This window comes from Ixodes scapularis, unplaced genomic scaffold, assembly GCF_016920785.2.
Source record: "Ixodes scapularis isolate PalLabHiFi unplaced genomic scaffold, ASM1692078v2 PGA_scaffold6__148_contigs__length_123643588, whole genome shotgun sequence".
Taxonomy (NCBI): domain Eukaryota; kingdom Metazoa; phylum Arthropoda; class Arachnida; order Ixodida; family Ixodidae; genus Ixodes; species Ixodes scapularis.
The window spans coordinates 57,504,376-57,521,866 of record NW_024609881.1 but is presented as its reverse complement, the minus strand read 5'-3'; the positions used below and the strand labels follow the sequence as shown (position 1 = coordinate 57,521,866).

At 47.7% G+C, this 17,491-nt stretch overlaps 1 protein-coding gene across 2 annotated transcripts in view; it reads left to right on the top strand.

Annotated features, from left to right (window-relative positions):
* Positions 1-42: 42 nt before the first annotated feature.
* Positions 43-17,491, top strand: part of LOC120838079 (eukaryotic elongation factor 2 kinase) — a 35,498-nt gene continuing 18,049 nt past the window's right edge. Inside the window, exons 1-6 of one of the 2 annotated variants that reach the window (XM_042294684.1) lie at positions 43-795; positions 1,088-1,151; positions 8,737-9,006; positions 12,548-12,744; positions 13,753-13,790; positions 17,035-17,206. In XM_042294684.1, coding sequence (XP_042150618.1) covers positions 8,802-9,006; positions 12,548-12,744; positions 13,753-13,790; positions 17,035-17,206 — 612 coding nt within the window. In that variant the 5' untranslated portion in view covers positions 43-795; positions 1,088-1,151; positions 8,737-8,801. The remainder of the gene's footprint in view (positions 796-1,087; positions 1,152-8,736; positions 9,007-12,547; positions 12,745-13,752; positions 13,791-17,034; positions 17,207-17,491) is intronic. The other variant, XM_042294685.1, reaches the window with a different exon arrangement.

The following is a 17,491-nucleotide window of genomic DNA, read 5'->3' as shown; positions in this document are numbered from 1 at the left end:
TGGTCACCATGGTCCTCTCGCATCGTTTGATCGCAAGTGCGCATGCGCTGCCTCGTCGTGTGGCGAGGATGAAGTAGGCGGAAAGGCAGAGACGGCGTTCGTTCAGTTCGTTCGTAGACAATGATCAGGCCCTCTACTTTCCACAGGAGAAGAGGAAGAGTGATCAACTTTAGCCGCATGCAAGAAAGCAGCCGCCAGTGGCAGCCGCAATTTTATGCAGACAAAGTTCGTGAGTGGCGAGGTCTATTATTAGTACAATATTCAAGCGGCTGGGTTCTAAAATGGCTGTTACCACTCGAGTTGCATAAAAACACTAAGTAAATAACCCAAAACCAGCAAAAGTTGGCCACATAATGGCACCCGTAAAGCACTTGATACCGATCGAAAAGTTGAACGCTCTCTTCGTCTGGGAGGCTTTTCACTGCCCTCGCCGCAACGGAGCAGAGAGAGAGCGAGTGGGAAAGTGCGCACGGGCACGGGTGTGAGTCGTTGGTTCTCGTGGTTTTTCGAGGCCGCAAGTTCGCTGTCCGAAGCACTGCCATATGCTCTAGCGCGACAGGCGAAGGAGTACTGTACTCTAGGATTGTCTTGCGAAACCCACGGATCTCCAGCCAAGCTAAAGCGATTCACACCAGCGGAAAAGAGAAAAACCGCCAAGTCGAGAGGCGCCCGTTCGTGTGGAGGGAAGAAGTGCGCTGCGTTTTGACGAGCCTCGCTTGCTCGTCGTCGCGCCGGTGTCCAGCACAGGGAATGCGTTGCCCGCCGTTAATGTGGCCCTGCATCGTCCAGCGAAAGGTAAGCCGACGTCGCGCGATCTTGAAAAGCGCCGACCGCGCACGCTGTCGAATCTGTCTAATTCGCCAATTCGGGAAGCCCGAATGGCTTCTTCGACCAGCTAGTGACAACACGGCAAAACAACGCACGCGGTCGACGCTGTCTCGACCGAAGCCGGAGCGAAAGTTGTAGGGTTCGAAACGTCGTATTCGTGCATTTTTACGCGTTGTCTTTCCTTCTGATTGAACTGCCAACGATGCGCTACGTAGTACACTGCGCGTCACCGACGTCCCTCGTATGGTAATCCTCGCAGCTGCTGCCTCTGCCTGGTACCACGCCACTGCTAGCGTCGCGGAATCCACGGCTCGCACTTTCAGGTTGGTGTCTTTCAGACTTATTTTGGAATCTGGGTCATTGTGGGAGGGTGTCCCGACTCCCCGCGGTGGGTGCCCCGAAGTTTTGGACGCCGGCTACGCGCCCGGGCAAACTGCCAGAAGCGCCTTGCCGTGCCGTGAGGTTTCTTCCACGGCTCTTGGCGGCTGTGTGTCGAGTCGTGTTGTGGTTGTGGCATGCACGGCGTGCGTGCCAACACTGCGGGTTGTTGGCCGTTCCCAGTCCCACCGTTGACAATCTTCCAGCTAGCTGACGCGGCAGCTTTTTGGGTCTTGAAACGTGTCTCCTCATACGCCGCCGCAGCACAACCAGGGTTCACGTGTGCACAACTACACGAAACGATTCGTCAAACCTTATATCGCCAGCGGTAATCTTAAAATGCAAGGTTGCAACTTTTCTAGACCCACGTTGGCGCGTTGCACGTCAACGCGAGTGCTCGCGCAGCTCGAATCGATTCCAAACAAAACTCCAACGCTACAAGCGCGTAGCATCGGCGCTGTCGTGCTCGCGGCGCCCGCAGCCTTCGGTGTGTGCCTGTGCAAGAACTATACGAAGCACGTACACCCGAAAAGTTCGCCGTACTTTTCCGCGCGCGCAGCATATGGTGACAAGGAAAAGGCGCTTCCTGTTCGACGGAAGCACGACGCCGGCGTGTGGTACGGCAAAAACGCGCGCCTTTGTCGTGACCTACGGTTGAGCCCGGCGCAGGCGATTCCAATAACGAGTTTCTGGCTGGTGTCGACGTTCGTGCGCATGACACGTAGATTGCACGCGCGGGTTCATCGCGATGCGATGAACACGCGTGTGCATGGGCTGTAGAGATGGCACGCTGCGCTGTGTGGATTTGTAAACATTGGAATGGTGTATGCGGACCGCAAGTTCGTTTGCTTCCTGCCCAGGGGTTGCGCGGGCAGGATGCAACAAAGAGAAAAAAAAAATATAGATAAAAATGAGGCAGCATGAGGGGGAGGACTTTTTGAGGGGACTTTATCAGCGCTGCAAAAGCTTCACAAACAAGAAAGAAAGAGGAAACGGTATGAAAGGAGCACATGGCAACGCTAAGCAGGGTACCACATGCCTGGAAGGGGGGGGGGGGGGGGGATTATCGGTGGCCGAGTGGGCTAGTGCACACCAGCTCTGAGCACGTGGGGCAAAAGCTCGCGCTGCGGAACCCAGGGATGCTGGGTTCAATCCCCACCCCTGCCCGTTTCAATCTGGAAGAGCATCATACCAGCGTGTGGTCGTGTATCCCTACTGCATGGTGCACATTAAAGACCCCAGGCTAGCGGTTGTACTGCACTGGCTAAATTGCTCATCTACAGCGAGTGACTCGTTGCAACTTTGAAATGGCTGACCAACTACACGCTGTATAAATATCCACACAACCCCAATTATTTTGCCTGGAAGGCCGGGGCTGGGGTTAGCAACCGCTGTTTCCATAAAATGCAGTTCGGCCTATGGCGGTTTGATTGATACATAGAAGTACAACTGCAATTTCCTTTTTGTAGCTTTCATGTTAACAGGTTGGCTGCGATGGAACATTGATACATGTGCAGTATAAACTTTGGTAGTAAACCTTGTAGTAGCGTATCATGAGCTCATGATTATTCTACTTTCAGGCAAAGTGTGTCGCAGTTCCTGTAGGGCACATACGAGTTCATTGACCATACTTCATATGGAGGTTCTTGATGTACATACCTTGTATGGAGGGCACCAGTGTGACGGGAGTGCAAGAATACTTCCTGTTATTGTGTTATCGTGCATTCTTTGTCGCAATACTGTGATCACAAAGGAGAATGGCCTTTCACGCAGTCACAAATCTATTTTAATTGTAACACATTTTCAGTCTAGATGAGCAGCGCTATTCACTTTTACTGTGATAAAAAATTAGTAAGCAATCGAAGCAGCCATTACACAGCTTTTATGTGGTTATATGCATTGAGCCCCCAAAAGATTTAATTATTTGAAACCTAAGAGCTCTATGAGGGTCTGCAATTGGTGGTGCACCATTGGCTCTTTGGAACTGTGGCTTACTAAAGTCTCTTCCTTGAAAAGACTGATGCATTGATTGGGGAAGGAGTTTCTCCTGTATAGTACGTCCCCCCAAAAAATGTGCATGTTTTTTTTTTGTTTTGTTTTTTCAGTGCAAAAAATAACTATGCACTGTCGATGCTCAACCTGCCTCTAAACATAGTGCTAGTGGTCTGGGCCAGATGCCAAACTTTCAGAACTGTTACCTTAATAAAGTTTAAAGCCACTTTCGAAAATTGTAGATAGGAAAATGGGGGATGACGAGGCCCACCTGTACATGGGGATGAATGATTCAAATACAGGGAACACTCCTTATTTTCCTTTTGAAAGTCGCTCATCGTTTACATTTTTTCAGTGATAGTGAAACATTTTTACAAAATTTTGGGCTATATGTCGATTTGGAATCATTGTCATTTATCACAAAACCTACCACTGGCATTGCCCCCCCCCCCCCCCCCACTCTGACAACTGGGTGGGCAAGCGCCCCCCTTGCGCCCCCGGTTGGTACGCCCATGTAACCCACATTCATTCATTTGATCGTACGGATTTAATTACTGGCGTAAAAGCGAATTTCTTTTTCCTGGGGAGCTTTCGTCTCAGTTCTACAAATACGTCACGATAGGTAACAAATAGAGAATGTTTGTTGTCTATGCAAGGGGACAACGTAGACTGGACTCAATGGACGAAGCCAGAGCGTCGGATAGTCGTGAGATGGCCCACCTCACTGAGCTCTAGCATCGCCTATTGCACCGCTGTCGGCTGTTAGGTTTCGAGCCATATGCCGATGCCGTACAATGTTTGAGCTACTGTGTGTCATGCTACAGACGGGAGTTTGAATGAATTGTTTGCAACTTTGATCAGTCGAGCCATGCCCCAATTCGATCGTCAATGGACGAGCCGAAAATATGTTCTCGCTCCGACCTGGAAATTTCTGATTTGCTCGCAAAAAAAGGCCGAGAAGGCCGGAAATATAAGCGAAATGAATCGCCTTTGCGTAGTTGAAGAGCGGAGTGTCAAGTTGCTGCTGAGGAAGATTGTGGTAAAGGAAAATGAATGAAATACCCACAAGATACTCACCGTACCTCCTGTATAGGAAGCAGACAACTTGCTCTCCGCATTAACTTGTGGCGCCATCTGCCGATAGGCGCAGTGAGCAGACAACTGGGTGTGTCATCACCTCGCCCCGCCTGTCGGCAGATGGCGCCACAAGTTAATAGCGTGGACAGCTTGATCGTCTGGGAACGGGCCTAGGGGACTGTCGCAAGTTTTTTTCTTTTGCTTTTACAGAAAAAAAACTATGCCTTGAGATTTCACATGGTAAGACTGACCTGCTTGGTGCACATTCAGTGGAAGTTTGAGCTATTTATGTGCAAGCGCAAAGTTTTACGGCTCGTTTTGCAGTGGAAGGTCTGCTCAAGGTGCTCTCTATATATTTTTGACATACCATCTGTGTCCCAGTTGTGAGACTACCTGACTACAGTTTTTGATTAAAATTAAAATGTATTCAATAGTGTAACATTTGCACAAAAGTGTTTTAAAACAGATGTTGCATTTTGTTTTTTTAATATGAAAGGATTCTGGCTTTGGTTATTACTTGTTTAAATTAATACCTGCTATGCTGCTATGCACTGTGCAAGGGGGAAGAGGATGCATAAGACATGCAAAGAAACCAACTTTACAAATTGATGAACAGAAGCAAACGCCTGAGAGAGTCTGTAAGAGAGCACACCAAATTCAGAAATGGGGGGTAAAAATCAGCTTCCAACTTTTTTCTTAAAAGTGCAGACAGACCTACCCATATAAGGCAACATCCCACGTGAGAGAAACAAGCTTTTCGGGCGAAGCAGTCCATTTTCTACAGTTAAAATGAAAAAGGGGGAAAAGAAAAGAGTTCAGTTTTAAAACAACATTTGGTCGCTCAGTTTGTGGCCTTGGTATTATCTTTTCGTTCCCGATATGGAGCACTCAAACAAGATATGTGTCCATTGTAATGTGTTGGTGCTCGATAACTGTTTTTTCTTGTATGGAACCAGAAATTTATGAACAATTCTAAAGGCTTACCATAAAAACCTGCATCTGTTGTGAGCAAGTAAGATTTTAGACTCGCTTCATTTTTGCATTGATTACACAAAGAGATTGCTTGCACTAATATTTATGCTGGGAATCCTAGACGATTCGACTACTAGTCACGAAAATTTGTGAAAAATATCCAGAAAGAAGGCACTGTGCGGTAAGCCGCTTCTGAGCTGCAGCTAACATGAAGTTCTTTATGAACATAAAAAATGTGTATGTGCCTTTTGTCGGGTCACGTTTTCCCACTAAAGATAGTGGGGAAACGGAACTGGTGTTTAGGTCACGTGACCTGATATCACACACCAATTGAGTTTCCCCACTAAATTTAGCGGGAAACCCACGGACGAACGGACAATTTCGGGATTGGGGGTTCAACTAAAAAGCATTTCATGCTTTAAAATTTTTTATTAAATGGTAGCCAACCAAGCAGTTAAGGTTACAATATAAGCAATCGGGAGCTATCATTACAGGTTAGGAGACAGATGAACACCTAGCTATTTATGCAATAACACGGTTTCAAGGAAGATAATATTTAGGTGGTAAGGACAGATAGTATCAAGACGGGAAACGTCGCTCCCTGGGTGCTTGCCTATTTGTCGTTCCTTTGGTAAAGGGATGTTTGCTAAATGTTGTTTCCTAGGCAAAGGTATGTTCCCTCCATTCCTTGGGGCAATGTTCCTTGGGTGTCATTTCCTAGGGGATGAAATGTTCCCTAGGTGTCATTCCTCAGGTAAAGGGATGTTTCCTAAATGTTGTTCCCTTTATTACCTGGTTGTGGGGCAGGCTCCCTGGGTGTCGTTTTCTAGACGGGACATTCCCTAAAGCTTGTTCCTTGGGTGGAGGGATGTTCTCTAGATGTCATTCCCTAGGCAGTAATTTTCAAGTGGGTGTCCGCAAACGCAATCTAGGCGTCTGCGAAACCTTGCGTCGTCAGTCAAACCCAACAATGCATTTTTTTTTTCAGTATCCTTTAGTTACATTAATTTATTAAATCATTGTCGTAATTAACCTATAGACCGACACACTGTTTACGAACAAGCCCGCGTTTGCCCACACCAGGTGTGGGCACTGCGCGTGCGCAGAGACCGAATTTGCGTGAAGTGAAGCGTCTGCGCACGTGCAGTGCCGTCGACAGTGCCACCGCGGCTGCGTGGTGTCAGAGCCGCGTGTTGGTCTATAGCCTTCCATTCCCCTCGCCACAGACAAGGTCCCCCATAATCTCCGCCGGTCCACAAGGGTCCGCGAAACATGAGTGGTTGAGAGCCACTGCCCTAGGCAAAGGGATGAGTAACATTCTTTGCTTGAAGGGACGTTCCCCATACTCCGTTTCACTTGATTAGAACCGTAGCTGACGCCACGATCCGACAGAGACAATCGAGCAACGCCAGAAGTGCATCGTCGCGACACGCATCATCTCTGTGTGGTTGCAACCGCCAAATGAACCGATCGCACACCGAATGCGCCGTGATCCTGCGTAGCATCGGCTGCGGTCTTACGTAAAGGACAACTCTGCTTCATTTTTGTTTATGAAAAAAAACAACGCAGTCCTCTTCAGTATCACCTAGTAATACCACATGTCTAATATAACGACCTATAGTAAGTTACAGCTCAAGAAGATAGGGCGAGGGAAAGGAAGGCTGAGGATGGGGAAGCAAACGGAATGCTGAAGAGGAGAGGGGAAACCTCCTCCTCTCTTCAGCATTGTCTGCTTCCCGCTCCCCGGCCTTCCTTTTCCTCGCCCTACCTTCTTGACCTTTAACGGACTATAGCTCTGTCTAAATGTTTCTCAGTTTGGCAAACCTGAGAACACGCAAAGTCGCCGAAGTCAGCAGACTTCGGCGAACTAATCGAGGCAAAACCAGCGGCGCTGTCAAGGCTCGGCCTGTTGGCATAGCCATCGTTGAGCTAAACATCATTGACGTTGTTACTTTTTGTTTGTTTTTACTTCTCTGGGCAAGCGTAACAGGTGACGTTGGCAGCTCCTCCTCTCAGCGCTCGGCGGCGTCCAAGGGACTGGCGTAACGCGCCTGGACTGTGCGCCTCTCAGCCATGAGAGCCATCCGGCCATCCCGCCGTTACCGCTGTCTCCCGCGTCAGGACCACAATCATTGTGCCGCCGTCTCACCGTTTGTGAATATGATCTCTAGGAATTTATTCACAGTACATGTGCAGACTGATGCCGTGCTTATGCAGGCGTCGTTGGATATCGTAGACACTAAAATGTGGTGAAGACTGCGGTGCAGACGACACTTGCGCCGTGCACACGCCTGCCCCAACAGTGGCCTCCCCGATCCCGCCTGTCGTCGCGTAGAGGATCACGTGACCGCTCATACAATGCTGTAGCCATGTTTTTGGTGGCCAGAGGCCAATGTTTTCTGACGGAGCCGAAGTTTTAGTTTGAGTTTGTTCTCATGTTTAAAGAGAGATTTCACAAAATACATCCCATTTTTTGCAAAGCAAATGACATAGTGCCTTTTATTAGTGTTTTTTTAATGTGAAGTCGTTCATAATTTTGAAATTTTCGGAATAGAGTGGAGTTGCCCTATAAGGGCAACTCCATTCAAATCTGAAAAGGGCAACTCCATTTAATTCCGAAAATTTCAAAATAAGAAGCACTAATAAAAGGCACTATGTCATTTTCTTCGCAAAAAATGATATATATTGTTAAATCTAAATTTAAATACGAGCAAAAATCAAAATCAAAACTTCGTCTCTATCTGGCAACATTGGCCTCTGGCCGCCAAGAACATGGCTATCGTGGGGTACGAGATGTCACGTGATCCTCTATGCAACGACGGGAGAGATTGGGGTGGGTGTGTGCTAGGCGCAAGTGTCGTCTGCACTATTGCGGCATAAGTCTGCGCTCATAGTTTCCGTATTGTGTATGAAACTCAGAGAGACAATAATCACAAATGGTGAGATGACGGCGGCGGTTGTGACGCGGCAGACGGGTTAACGGCGGGACCATCGCGGGACGGCTCCCAAGAAACGCGTTGCACAGGCGTGTTATGCCAATCACGTGGATAGCGCTGAGCGCCAAGAGGAAGCATTGCTGACGTCATCCATTATGCTCGCTTGGAGAAGTTGAAACGAGCAAAAAGGGGCAATGCCGATGATGTTTAGCTCAATGTTGGCTACGCCCACGCTGTAACCTTGACTGTGCTGTTGGTAGCACCTCAATTCGCCCGCTCGAGTCAGCCGATTTCGGCAACTTAGCAAGTGGCAAAGCTTGCCGGACCATTTAAGAAACACTTGAACACACCTAGGTCGTAATATTTGACATGTGGTCTTCCTAGGTGATAGGGAAGAGGACTGCATTGTTTTTTTTTTCAAAAACAAATATGAAGCGTAGTTGCCCTTTGAAGTGAAACGGCGTATAGATATCATTTCTGAGGCAAAGGGATGTTTCCTAGATGATGTTCTCCGGGCGAAGGGATCTCACGCATCTGCGGGGAACAACTGCAGGACAGTCCCGCTGGCCCACCTGGGATCCCCGTGAGGCGGACGTGCAGATCTGAAGGAGCGGTGCCATGGAGAGTCTTGGAGAGGACCTGGAGCTGCAGCCCCTGAGCCTGGATGACATCCGTCCCCCGAGGGAGGAGGACCTTGCCGGGGGCCGGGGAGAGGCCTCGGAGCAGGGCAGCCCCCCCGTGTCGGCCATCTTCTCGGTGGCCATGGGGCTCAAGCGCAAGAAGAGCGTCGCCTGCCAGCCCAGCCGGCGCAAGAAACCCGGAGGTGGGTCTGCGGCGGGAAGCCTGAGCCTTAAACCTCTAAACATTCCCCAAGCCTTTTTTTTTTCTTAAAGAACACAAAGATTTATTTTTTGTGGCATGAGTTTTTATTACAGTTTGACAAGAAATCTCAACAAAATCTGAAGTGGAAGCAATAAACACGTACTGTCTCCAACAATACCGGCATCAATAAGAATGTATCTATGAAGGATTCTTTATTTATTTTGCGACGGAACAATCGTGAAAAGAAGGTGCGAGAGTTGAGCTGCCGTACCGGTGTTCTTGCCCATTCTTTTCGTCCTTTTACCATTTACGAATGGAATCGTCTTCATCGTGAAATTGTTGATCCAACCATGTCTTCTTAATTTCTATGAGATGCGTGTTGGATCTCTTGTTACAAACGTTTTGTTCTTATTTTTTAAGTGTATATTGTTCATAGCTCTGTACAATCTGTATTCATTTTTTTGTGAGTATTCCTACAGTAACACCTTCTGGGTGATGTAGGTATTCAAAACAATAAATAGATATGAAAACCCGATTTGGCTAAGCAGTTTCAGGTGGCCTTGCTGGATTTACTCTAGCCAGGTTGCTCAATGCTTCAGGTAAATAAAAGAACAAAAAAAAAACTTTTTTTTCGTTTTTTTTTTTACATATAATGAGGCAGGCAAGACACAAAATTTAAGTCGCACGGTCATTGTAATAGAGGTGCACTGAAGTGGTTTCTGAGATCGTTATTTTATGGTGGTAATGCGATCTACGCACTGAAAGCATCCCAAAAATCTAAAAATTACAGTCGTGCGTGGCCAATTCCCCGAAAAAAAGCGGTCGACGAAGGTACAGGCATGCGGACGAATCAGCGGAGTGCTTCCGGATCCCAAGTAGTCCCAAGCTGCCACTGCCTCGGACGAAATACGTTTCAGCAGCTGTTTGCTGCTGAAAGATAGTTTGTCTACACAAATTCGTTGCTGCGGCTGTTTGGCTAACCTCATGAATTTGCATGCATTTGCTTCATGAAGCTAATACATTAGTTCTGCATTATACTGCTTTGCATTTTCTTTACTATTGCTGTTAGACAGATAATCTTCAATGTGGATAAGTGAGCATCGGTTTCACCCAGCGCATCCACTGCCATTCGGCCAGCCTCACGAGTTTGCATGCAGTTGCTTGATACACTACAATGCTATTTAATTGTACCTTTAGTTTGTGTTGCTTTATAGACAGATATCGTTGGCGTGGCTAAACGAGTAGTCGAATTAGAGTATCAGTTCTGCAAACGTTTTCTGCTCTTTAACAAACAATGCGTGCCAAACAAAAAAACAAAGTGCTTCGCTTTGCAGATGCGTTTTTTCATAAACAATTTGATGTTAATTAAACATCCGCTAACACCACGTTACTTTATGCTTCCATCCAGTATTGGGATGGCACCACATTAAGTTCCCCTTGAGGGCATTTTGTTTATGCAAGTTTAGTGGGCTAGACGCTTTGTGGACTTCAAAAATGACTTGCAGACACATCTTGATGAGAGCTCTTTGTTTTCAGGTTTCATGCCTAGCAAGCTAGCTAGCAAGGTTATTTGTCCAGCCGGCGATGGGTAACAGAGCTCCATTGCTTATATTTTCCCTGCTGCTTTTTCATGTAGAGCCAGCGAGCCGAAGAAAAAAAGTTCCTTCACCATGGAGAGCGTGCGTACTGTTGCCAGTGGCGCACAGAGTTGTCACCTTTTTGAAAGAGGTCCATTGTAGGAAACTGCAAAAAATGAAGAGCAGACACTGGTTGTCAGGCTAACTTCTGTTGTTGATCAGCTGTACAAATGGAGGTTTAGTTCCCTGTTAGGACTGCAATTAATATGGTCAGCCAACTATTATCTTAGTGAAAGGCAGAGGTGTACTGTAAGTTGACACTGGCTAGGCTTACATAAAGGCAATGTGAGCCCATCACATCTGGCAATTTTCCTCTTGCATGCATACGGAAATCAATTGACTTTCATATTAGGTCGATGAATTGAACATCAGCCTGTCGACTCGGGAGGGCTTCATTGGCTCACAGTGAAGGCCAACTGACCTCCTCGCGAGTTGACAAACGAATGTACCGTATTTACTCGCAGAATGAACGCACTTTTTTTTCGAAAAATCGATGCAAAGTTAGGGGGGGGGCGTTCATTACGCGAAGTAAAATTTTTGCGTCGGTTATTTACTCGCGTAATGAAGGGACCTTTTATCCTGATAAATCGAAGTAACTTCTTATCTCTCTGCGCGCGGCGCCCGACCCCGTAACCAAACTAAACTGTGCAAAAAAAAAAAAAAAATCCTTTGTTTTATTTTTTTTTTAGTTCCTTGGGTTTTTTTTTTGTGCCGCCTTTCGGAAGCTGTTTTGTTTGCTTATTCGTTGCTTAGGCGAGGGCTCTTTGCTTATCTCCTTGCGCGCGACGCACGACCCCCGTAACCAAACTGCGCTGTGCAAAAAAAAAAAAAAAAAGCTCCTTTCTGTTTTTTGTTTTTTTTCCAGTTCCCTGAATTGTTCTTTTCTTTTTTTTTTGCCGCCTTTCGCAAGCTGTTTCGTTTGCTTAGAGGGCTTCTCCGCTCCTCTTTTTTACCTCCTTACGCGCAGCGCGCGACCCCCCGTAATCAAAATGCGCTGTGCAAAAAAAAAAAAAAAATGTTTTTTTTTTTTTTTTTGCTTTTGTTGGATTTTTGCAAATTTTTTAACGCCTTTTGCAAGGCGTTTTGTTCGACCACGCTGCCCATGCATTCGCGACCTCGCTGCACCAGGATAGAAAAGTGCGTTCATTTCGCGCGCGTGGGAGGAGGGGGTCAAAATTTTGACGTCCGAGTTAGAGGTGCGTTTATTACGCGAGTGAAAAAAAAAAGTCAAAATTTTGAGAGCCGACTTGGGGGATGCGTTCATTACGCGAGTGCATTCATAGTGCGAGTAAATACGGTAGTTTCAGGGAGGGGAGTCGATAAGGATTCCGCTTTGCACAGAGGTGGATTGGATTGGAAACGTCCTTGTGCAGAAGCGGGTTGGATTGGAACCGTCTTTGTGCAGAGGTGGATTGAATTGGGAGCGCCTTTGCACAAAAATGGATTGAATTGGATAAAACATCTTTTGTGCAAAGATGTATTAGATTGGGAACTCTCTGTACAAGGGTGGATTGGATTGGAAAGTCTTTGTGCAGAGATGGATTGTATTGTATTGAAAATGTCTATATGTAGAAACAGATTGGATTGGATTGGAAATGTCTTTGCACAGAGTTGGAATAAATTGGACTGGAAATGTCTGCACAGAGGTGGATTGGATTGGATTGGAAATGTCTTTGCACAGAGTTGGAATAAATTGGACTGGAAATGTCTGCACAGAGGTGGATTGGATTAGAAATATGTTTTTGCACAGAGCTGTATTGGAATGGAAACGTCTTTGTGGAGAGGCGGATTGGACTGGATTGAAAATGAGGTGGATTGAATTGGACACATCTCTGCACAGGGGGTGGATTGGGTTAAGAATGTCCCTACACAGAATTGGATTGGATCCGAGATGCTCGCGTGCAGAGGCGGAGCCCATCAGGCAGGAGGTGGGTGCGGCCCAGCGGTGGCAGCGGGCGGCCAGGCGGGCCCTGCACATGGAGGACCCCTGGGCGAAGAGGCACCTGGAGCGGCTGCAGGAAGAGCGGGTGCACCGGCTGCGCTACAATGCCCTCACCAGGGAGTGGCTCGAGGACCAGGCCCTGGTCAAGATGGAGGCACAGGTGGGTGCTTCGAGATGGCAGGCGGAGGGCCGGCGCACCAAGGGGGACGTTCGGGTGAATATACCAAGATGAAGGCGCAGGAATCCCGTAGAGTTTGCCCAGTGCATCTAATGCATGCTCCTGAGTGCGTTTTTGGGTGTAAACCATTTATATAAAAAAGCTAATGGAAGGAGTGCAATTTCACTTTTCACAAAGGTGTATAAGTAATGCATTTATCGTAGTCGAATATCATAAGTGTAGGTCTGTAAGAAAAAATTTAAAGCTGAATATTTTTGGTTTTTTCTACTCACAGGGTGCAAAATGAAAACAAACTGGTAAACGTCGCCACTCGCAGATTGTAGCACACATGCTCAGATCTGCTGGATCTGCTTTTGAGTATTCATCTCGAAGAGGCTTTGTGGAAACGTTTTATTTACACGAAAATGAAATAAGCCGCCGTGTCGCTTGACTGCGTTCATCTGAAACGGTGGCACGGGGAGGGGGAGACGTAATAAAGAGAACGGAGAGAGACTGGGCAGAGGGCAGAGCGTGGCCACTTCTCTGGGATTCAAACATCATTGCCGTCTCATCGTATGCCGAGCGCCTTTAGTAAATGGCAGCGATTTCACCTGGCATGCCGTACGGAATTGTAGACACCCTCGGTGCGCTCGTAACGAGCTCACAATTTTAATGAATGAGGTAACTGTGAGAAGCAACATACGGAGGTGTCATTTTGATGCCGATTCCATTTTTATACCGGTTGTATGTTGATACCCTCCGAATTTACGGTATGGAAATGAGGGAGTACATACACGGTTATCCGGGGCTCTTAAGTTGGACACTCAGCGAAATCGTGGACTGCCACGGTTGGCCAGTGTCGCGCCGTGATTGGCCAGTACCGAGGTCGAGCTATGGCCAGTCGCCGCCGATTTTGGTGGTCGGCGATCTTGCCGACTTCCTTGCCGAGTGTCCAACTTTGGTCTCCCGATGTTTTGTTCGGAGCTTGATGTTCAACTCGTTCCTTTACAGCCCTTCGGCCGTGGAGCCATGCGGGAGTGCTTCCGACTGTGAGTGGACCTGTCTTGTAATCAGTGTGGCCAGATGTAAATGGCAGGCATCCTCTGGACGTCAGAGAATGGGGATAAATTGCTAATTGAGCAGCTACAGTGGAATCTCGTCAGTTTGAACCAGACGGGGACTGGAACTTCTTTTCAGATAACGCAGAGTTTGAATTACCAGGAGTTTCCTCCCATAGAGATGTATAGGATGGGACTCGCATGTTAGTTTGAATTATCCGCGCGGTTGAATTAAGACAGTATGAATTAACGAGATTCCACTGTACCTGTATGCCACAAATGAACTTACCCTGAGACAGAAGAATAATTTGCCGCAATATTAATGCTGCAGCATGCATTTTACTTTCAGAGCGATTTATTCTGCTCGTTTATGCTGGCTCGAAAGTGACTCCATTTTATTGCTAGCTTCACTGTGATGTCAAGATAGAAGTCATTTTGGGAGCCTTCTATTGGCTCAAAGGAGTGCCAAGACTTTAGCTAGTGCACTTTTATACTGTATCTACACAATTGTAAATACACAACAGAAGTGAAAATGGCAGGTCATCTCTTTCGAAAGCCCGGCCTCCAGTGCGTGCTCAGCGCCTTCTGGCATGCTTCGGCTGCGCATGCACGCACGAGGTGTCCAAGCGTTATCGAAACTATGAAGCTCTCGCTGGAGGTGGGACAACCGAAGCTACTTCTCGTCGTTCTCACTCTGTCTGCGACTGGAGAATATGATTCGTCTGCACTCGTGCTGTCGTTCTGGTCGTCATCACTGTTACGTTCTCAAGCCACGTCGTTGGCGTCATCCAATGGAATCTCGCGCTTCGCAAATGGCAGCCTCAACTGCATTTTCCGTGCTCGCTCGGTGATGGCATCGCACGTTGCGAATGGGAACCGACTTCGCACTTCTGTGACGTTCGTTGCGAGCCTGACTTCTAACTTCCGAAGGCCTCCAGACCTCTCCAAACTTTCACCTCTGGAATCCTCTTTATTTGCCTTGGCAGCTTAAGATCCCGTGCCGTTGCAGACACCACTGTAGCACTGCCCGCTCTGACGGGTCGAATTTGCGTCCAGCGGCGCAGTTGTTGGTTGCCTTTGAATATAGAACGGCCATAATTGAGCACCGAAAAGCTAAACTGCCTGCATCACGCATGTCAATGCAGAGAAACATAGTTGGCACTTTGGCATGATCTCGACGCTCGATTGAACGACGTGCGACCGTAAGTCGTGCGACAAGAAACGGCGGGGAGTGAGGCTGTGAGGCCGTTCCAGTGGCCGTTATGGAGTGGATCCTACATTGAGTGCTGCCAGCCCCGGGAGTCGGGTATGCCGTGCGCTGTTCACCGCCGTACATTCGGGCTTATTTGCGAATCGCTATCTATAATACTCGTTCTTGCAAGTGAAAAAAAACAAAAAAACTGGTAAAATGAGCATACAGAGTGGTGCAATGCTACAGGTACAGCTGGCTAAACTCGTGTAACAAGCCAAGGTGTTCTTGTTATCGCGATTGTTTCGTTTTTGTTGGCGGTGGAATGCTTTATTTTGATTATAAGTCGACCCCCCTCCCCTTGTACTGCTAAACCCTGAAAAGTAAACCCCAAGCTGGTAACATCCAGCTTGGGAAACTCTGGACGGCATTGGAAATGACGTCATGTGCAAGCCACGTATTAGAAAAAGCCAATTTTTTTGGAAAGGAATCTTTATTTACGGTTTGTTGATACGGAACATGGGCCCCCACTGAACTGTCCACAAGGCGTTTTCTATTTTCGGGAATCATGCCCCTCATCTTGTTCGCTTCTCTTATTAGTGTGGAAACATTTTCTAAGTATTTGGGTCACTCGCCTATTTCCTGGAGGTTCTGGATTTCTATGCCCATGTCCTGTTTTCTACGACACAAGTCCTGTCAGACATAGATTTTTTGTCGGAAACTAAAAATTTATAATAAAAAAAAACGCCAAATCTGTGCGAAAGAATCAACCCCGAAAAGAATCCCGCAAATTCTAATGGTGAATTCCACTGGTCGTTCTGGAGTGCGCCAGGATCAGTAGACTAGATCCAAGATGAAGCACGCAATCCAAACTAAGTCGCTCAGCCTCCGGATCCCCAGTGGATCATGGCCACTTCTCCGGGATCGGTGGATGCCTTTCCATCATTCACCTTCCCGGGCATTCCTTTCCCGCAGTCCTGTATCTCGAAGCACATGTTTTCGAAATTGTGGCGCTAACACGTGTTACATGCACGAGCAAATTTAATCATGATGTGAAAGATGCGTGTCAATAAGCGATGTGCATCAGTGTAGCCCACTTGCCCCTTCATCGGAATATAGTCGTGAACGGTGTCCAAGTGCCTCTCGATATTGGGCCTTTTCTGCGGAAGTTTGAAAAGGCAGCCGAATTCATCCGGGACCTACAAGCAATCCTTGTCATAGCTACTACTCAAGTTGCTGCTGCTGGAGGAGCTGCTTGAGCAACTTGACGACAAACTGTTATCAAGCAGCAGCAGCAGTGGCGGCACTTAGCGAGCGGCCATTATGAATTCTTTCGAGGCAAGAGGCCCGGTGAAAAAAGAAGTCGTGTGTGTGCTGAGGGCTGACCTGACTGGCTTCTGGTCGAATTGAGCGACTTCTGGTCGAATCGAGCGACTTCTGGTCGAATCAAATTGACAATGAGTGAGATCTGGAGGGGGAGCTGACCAAAAACGACGGGTGGAACATGTTTGGACCCAATCGCCCAGTGAAATAAACATACTCGATAAAGGTCGATCCTGGCGATCTCCAAAACGACCAGTGAAATTCGCCATTAAAAAATAAACCCCGGAAACCCGAAACCCTAGCTATAAGGAGCCGAAAGTAGGCCTCTAGAGCAGGGGTGGCCAGGCTGGCTTGGCCTAAGAGCCGCAAACAAAACCACAGAACTTCTAAGAGCCGGGGGGGGGGGGGCAAATTTAACTTTTTTTTGGAGTCTGACTGTACGTATGGGGGCACAAGGCTGTACGATTGTACGTATGGGAGTAAAAGGCTGCCAAACTGCCAGCTGCAGTGTGCTTCATTCTGAAATCCTTTCTTTCTTTCTTTTTTTTTTTCCTGGGGAAACGCGGAAAGGGATAAAGGGAGGGCGGAGGAGGGGGGTCCTTTTACGAGGGATCCGCGAGCCGCACTTAGACCAGCAAAGAGCCGCATGCGGCTCGCGAGCCGCGGTTTGGCCACCCCTGCTCTAGAGTGCCTTGACATCTCTCAACCCATCGGCCGTTGCAGCAAGAAGCTGTCCAGCTTCGTCCCCGGCCAGAACTGGAACCACGCGTGCAACTATGTGGCCAAGCGGTACCTGGAGCCGACGCAGCGGGAGACCTACCTGGAGGATGTGCGACTGCAGATGGATGCCAAGCTCTGGGCAGAGGAGTTTAACCGCCACAACCCACCCAAGAAGGTGGGCCCCCGGCCGGCACGCACGGCCCACGCGCAGTGATGTTGCTTTTCTACTACTTCTACTTGTTCTTTGTCGTCCTAGTTGTCTTCTACTTCTACTTGTTCGTTGTCTTTCTACTTCTCCTTTGTCTTTCTACTTGTCTTTTACTTGTCCTTTGTCTTTTTACTTGTCCTTTGTCTTTTACTTCTCCCTTGTCTTCTACTTGTCCTTTGTCTTTCCATTTGTCTTCTACTTGCTCCTTGCCTTTCTACTTGTCCTTTGTCTTTCTACTTGTCTATTACTTGT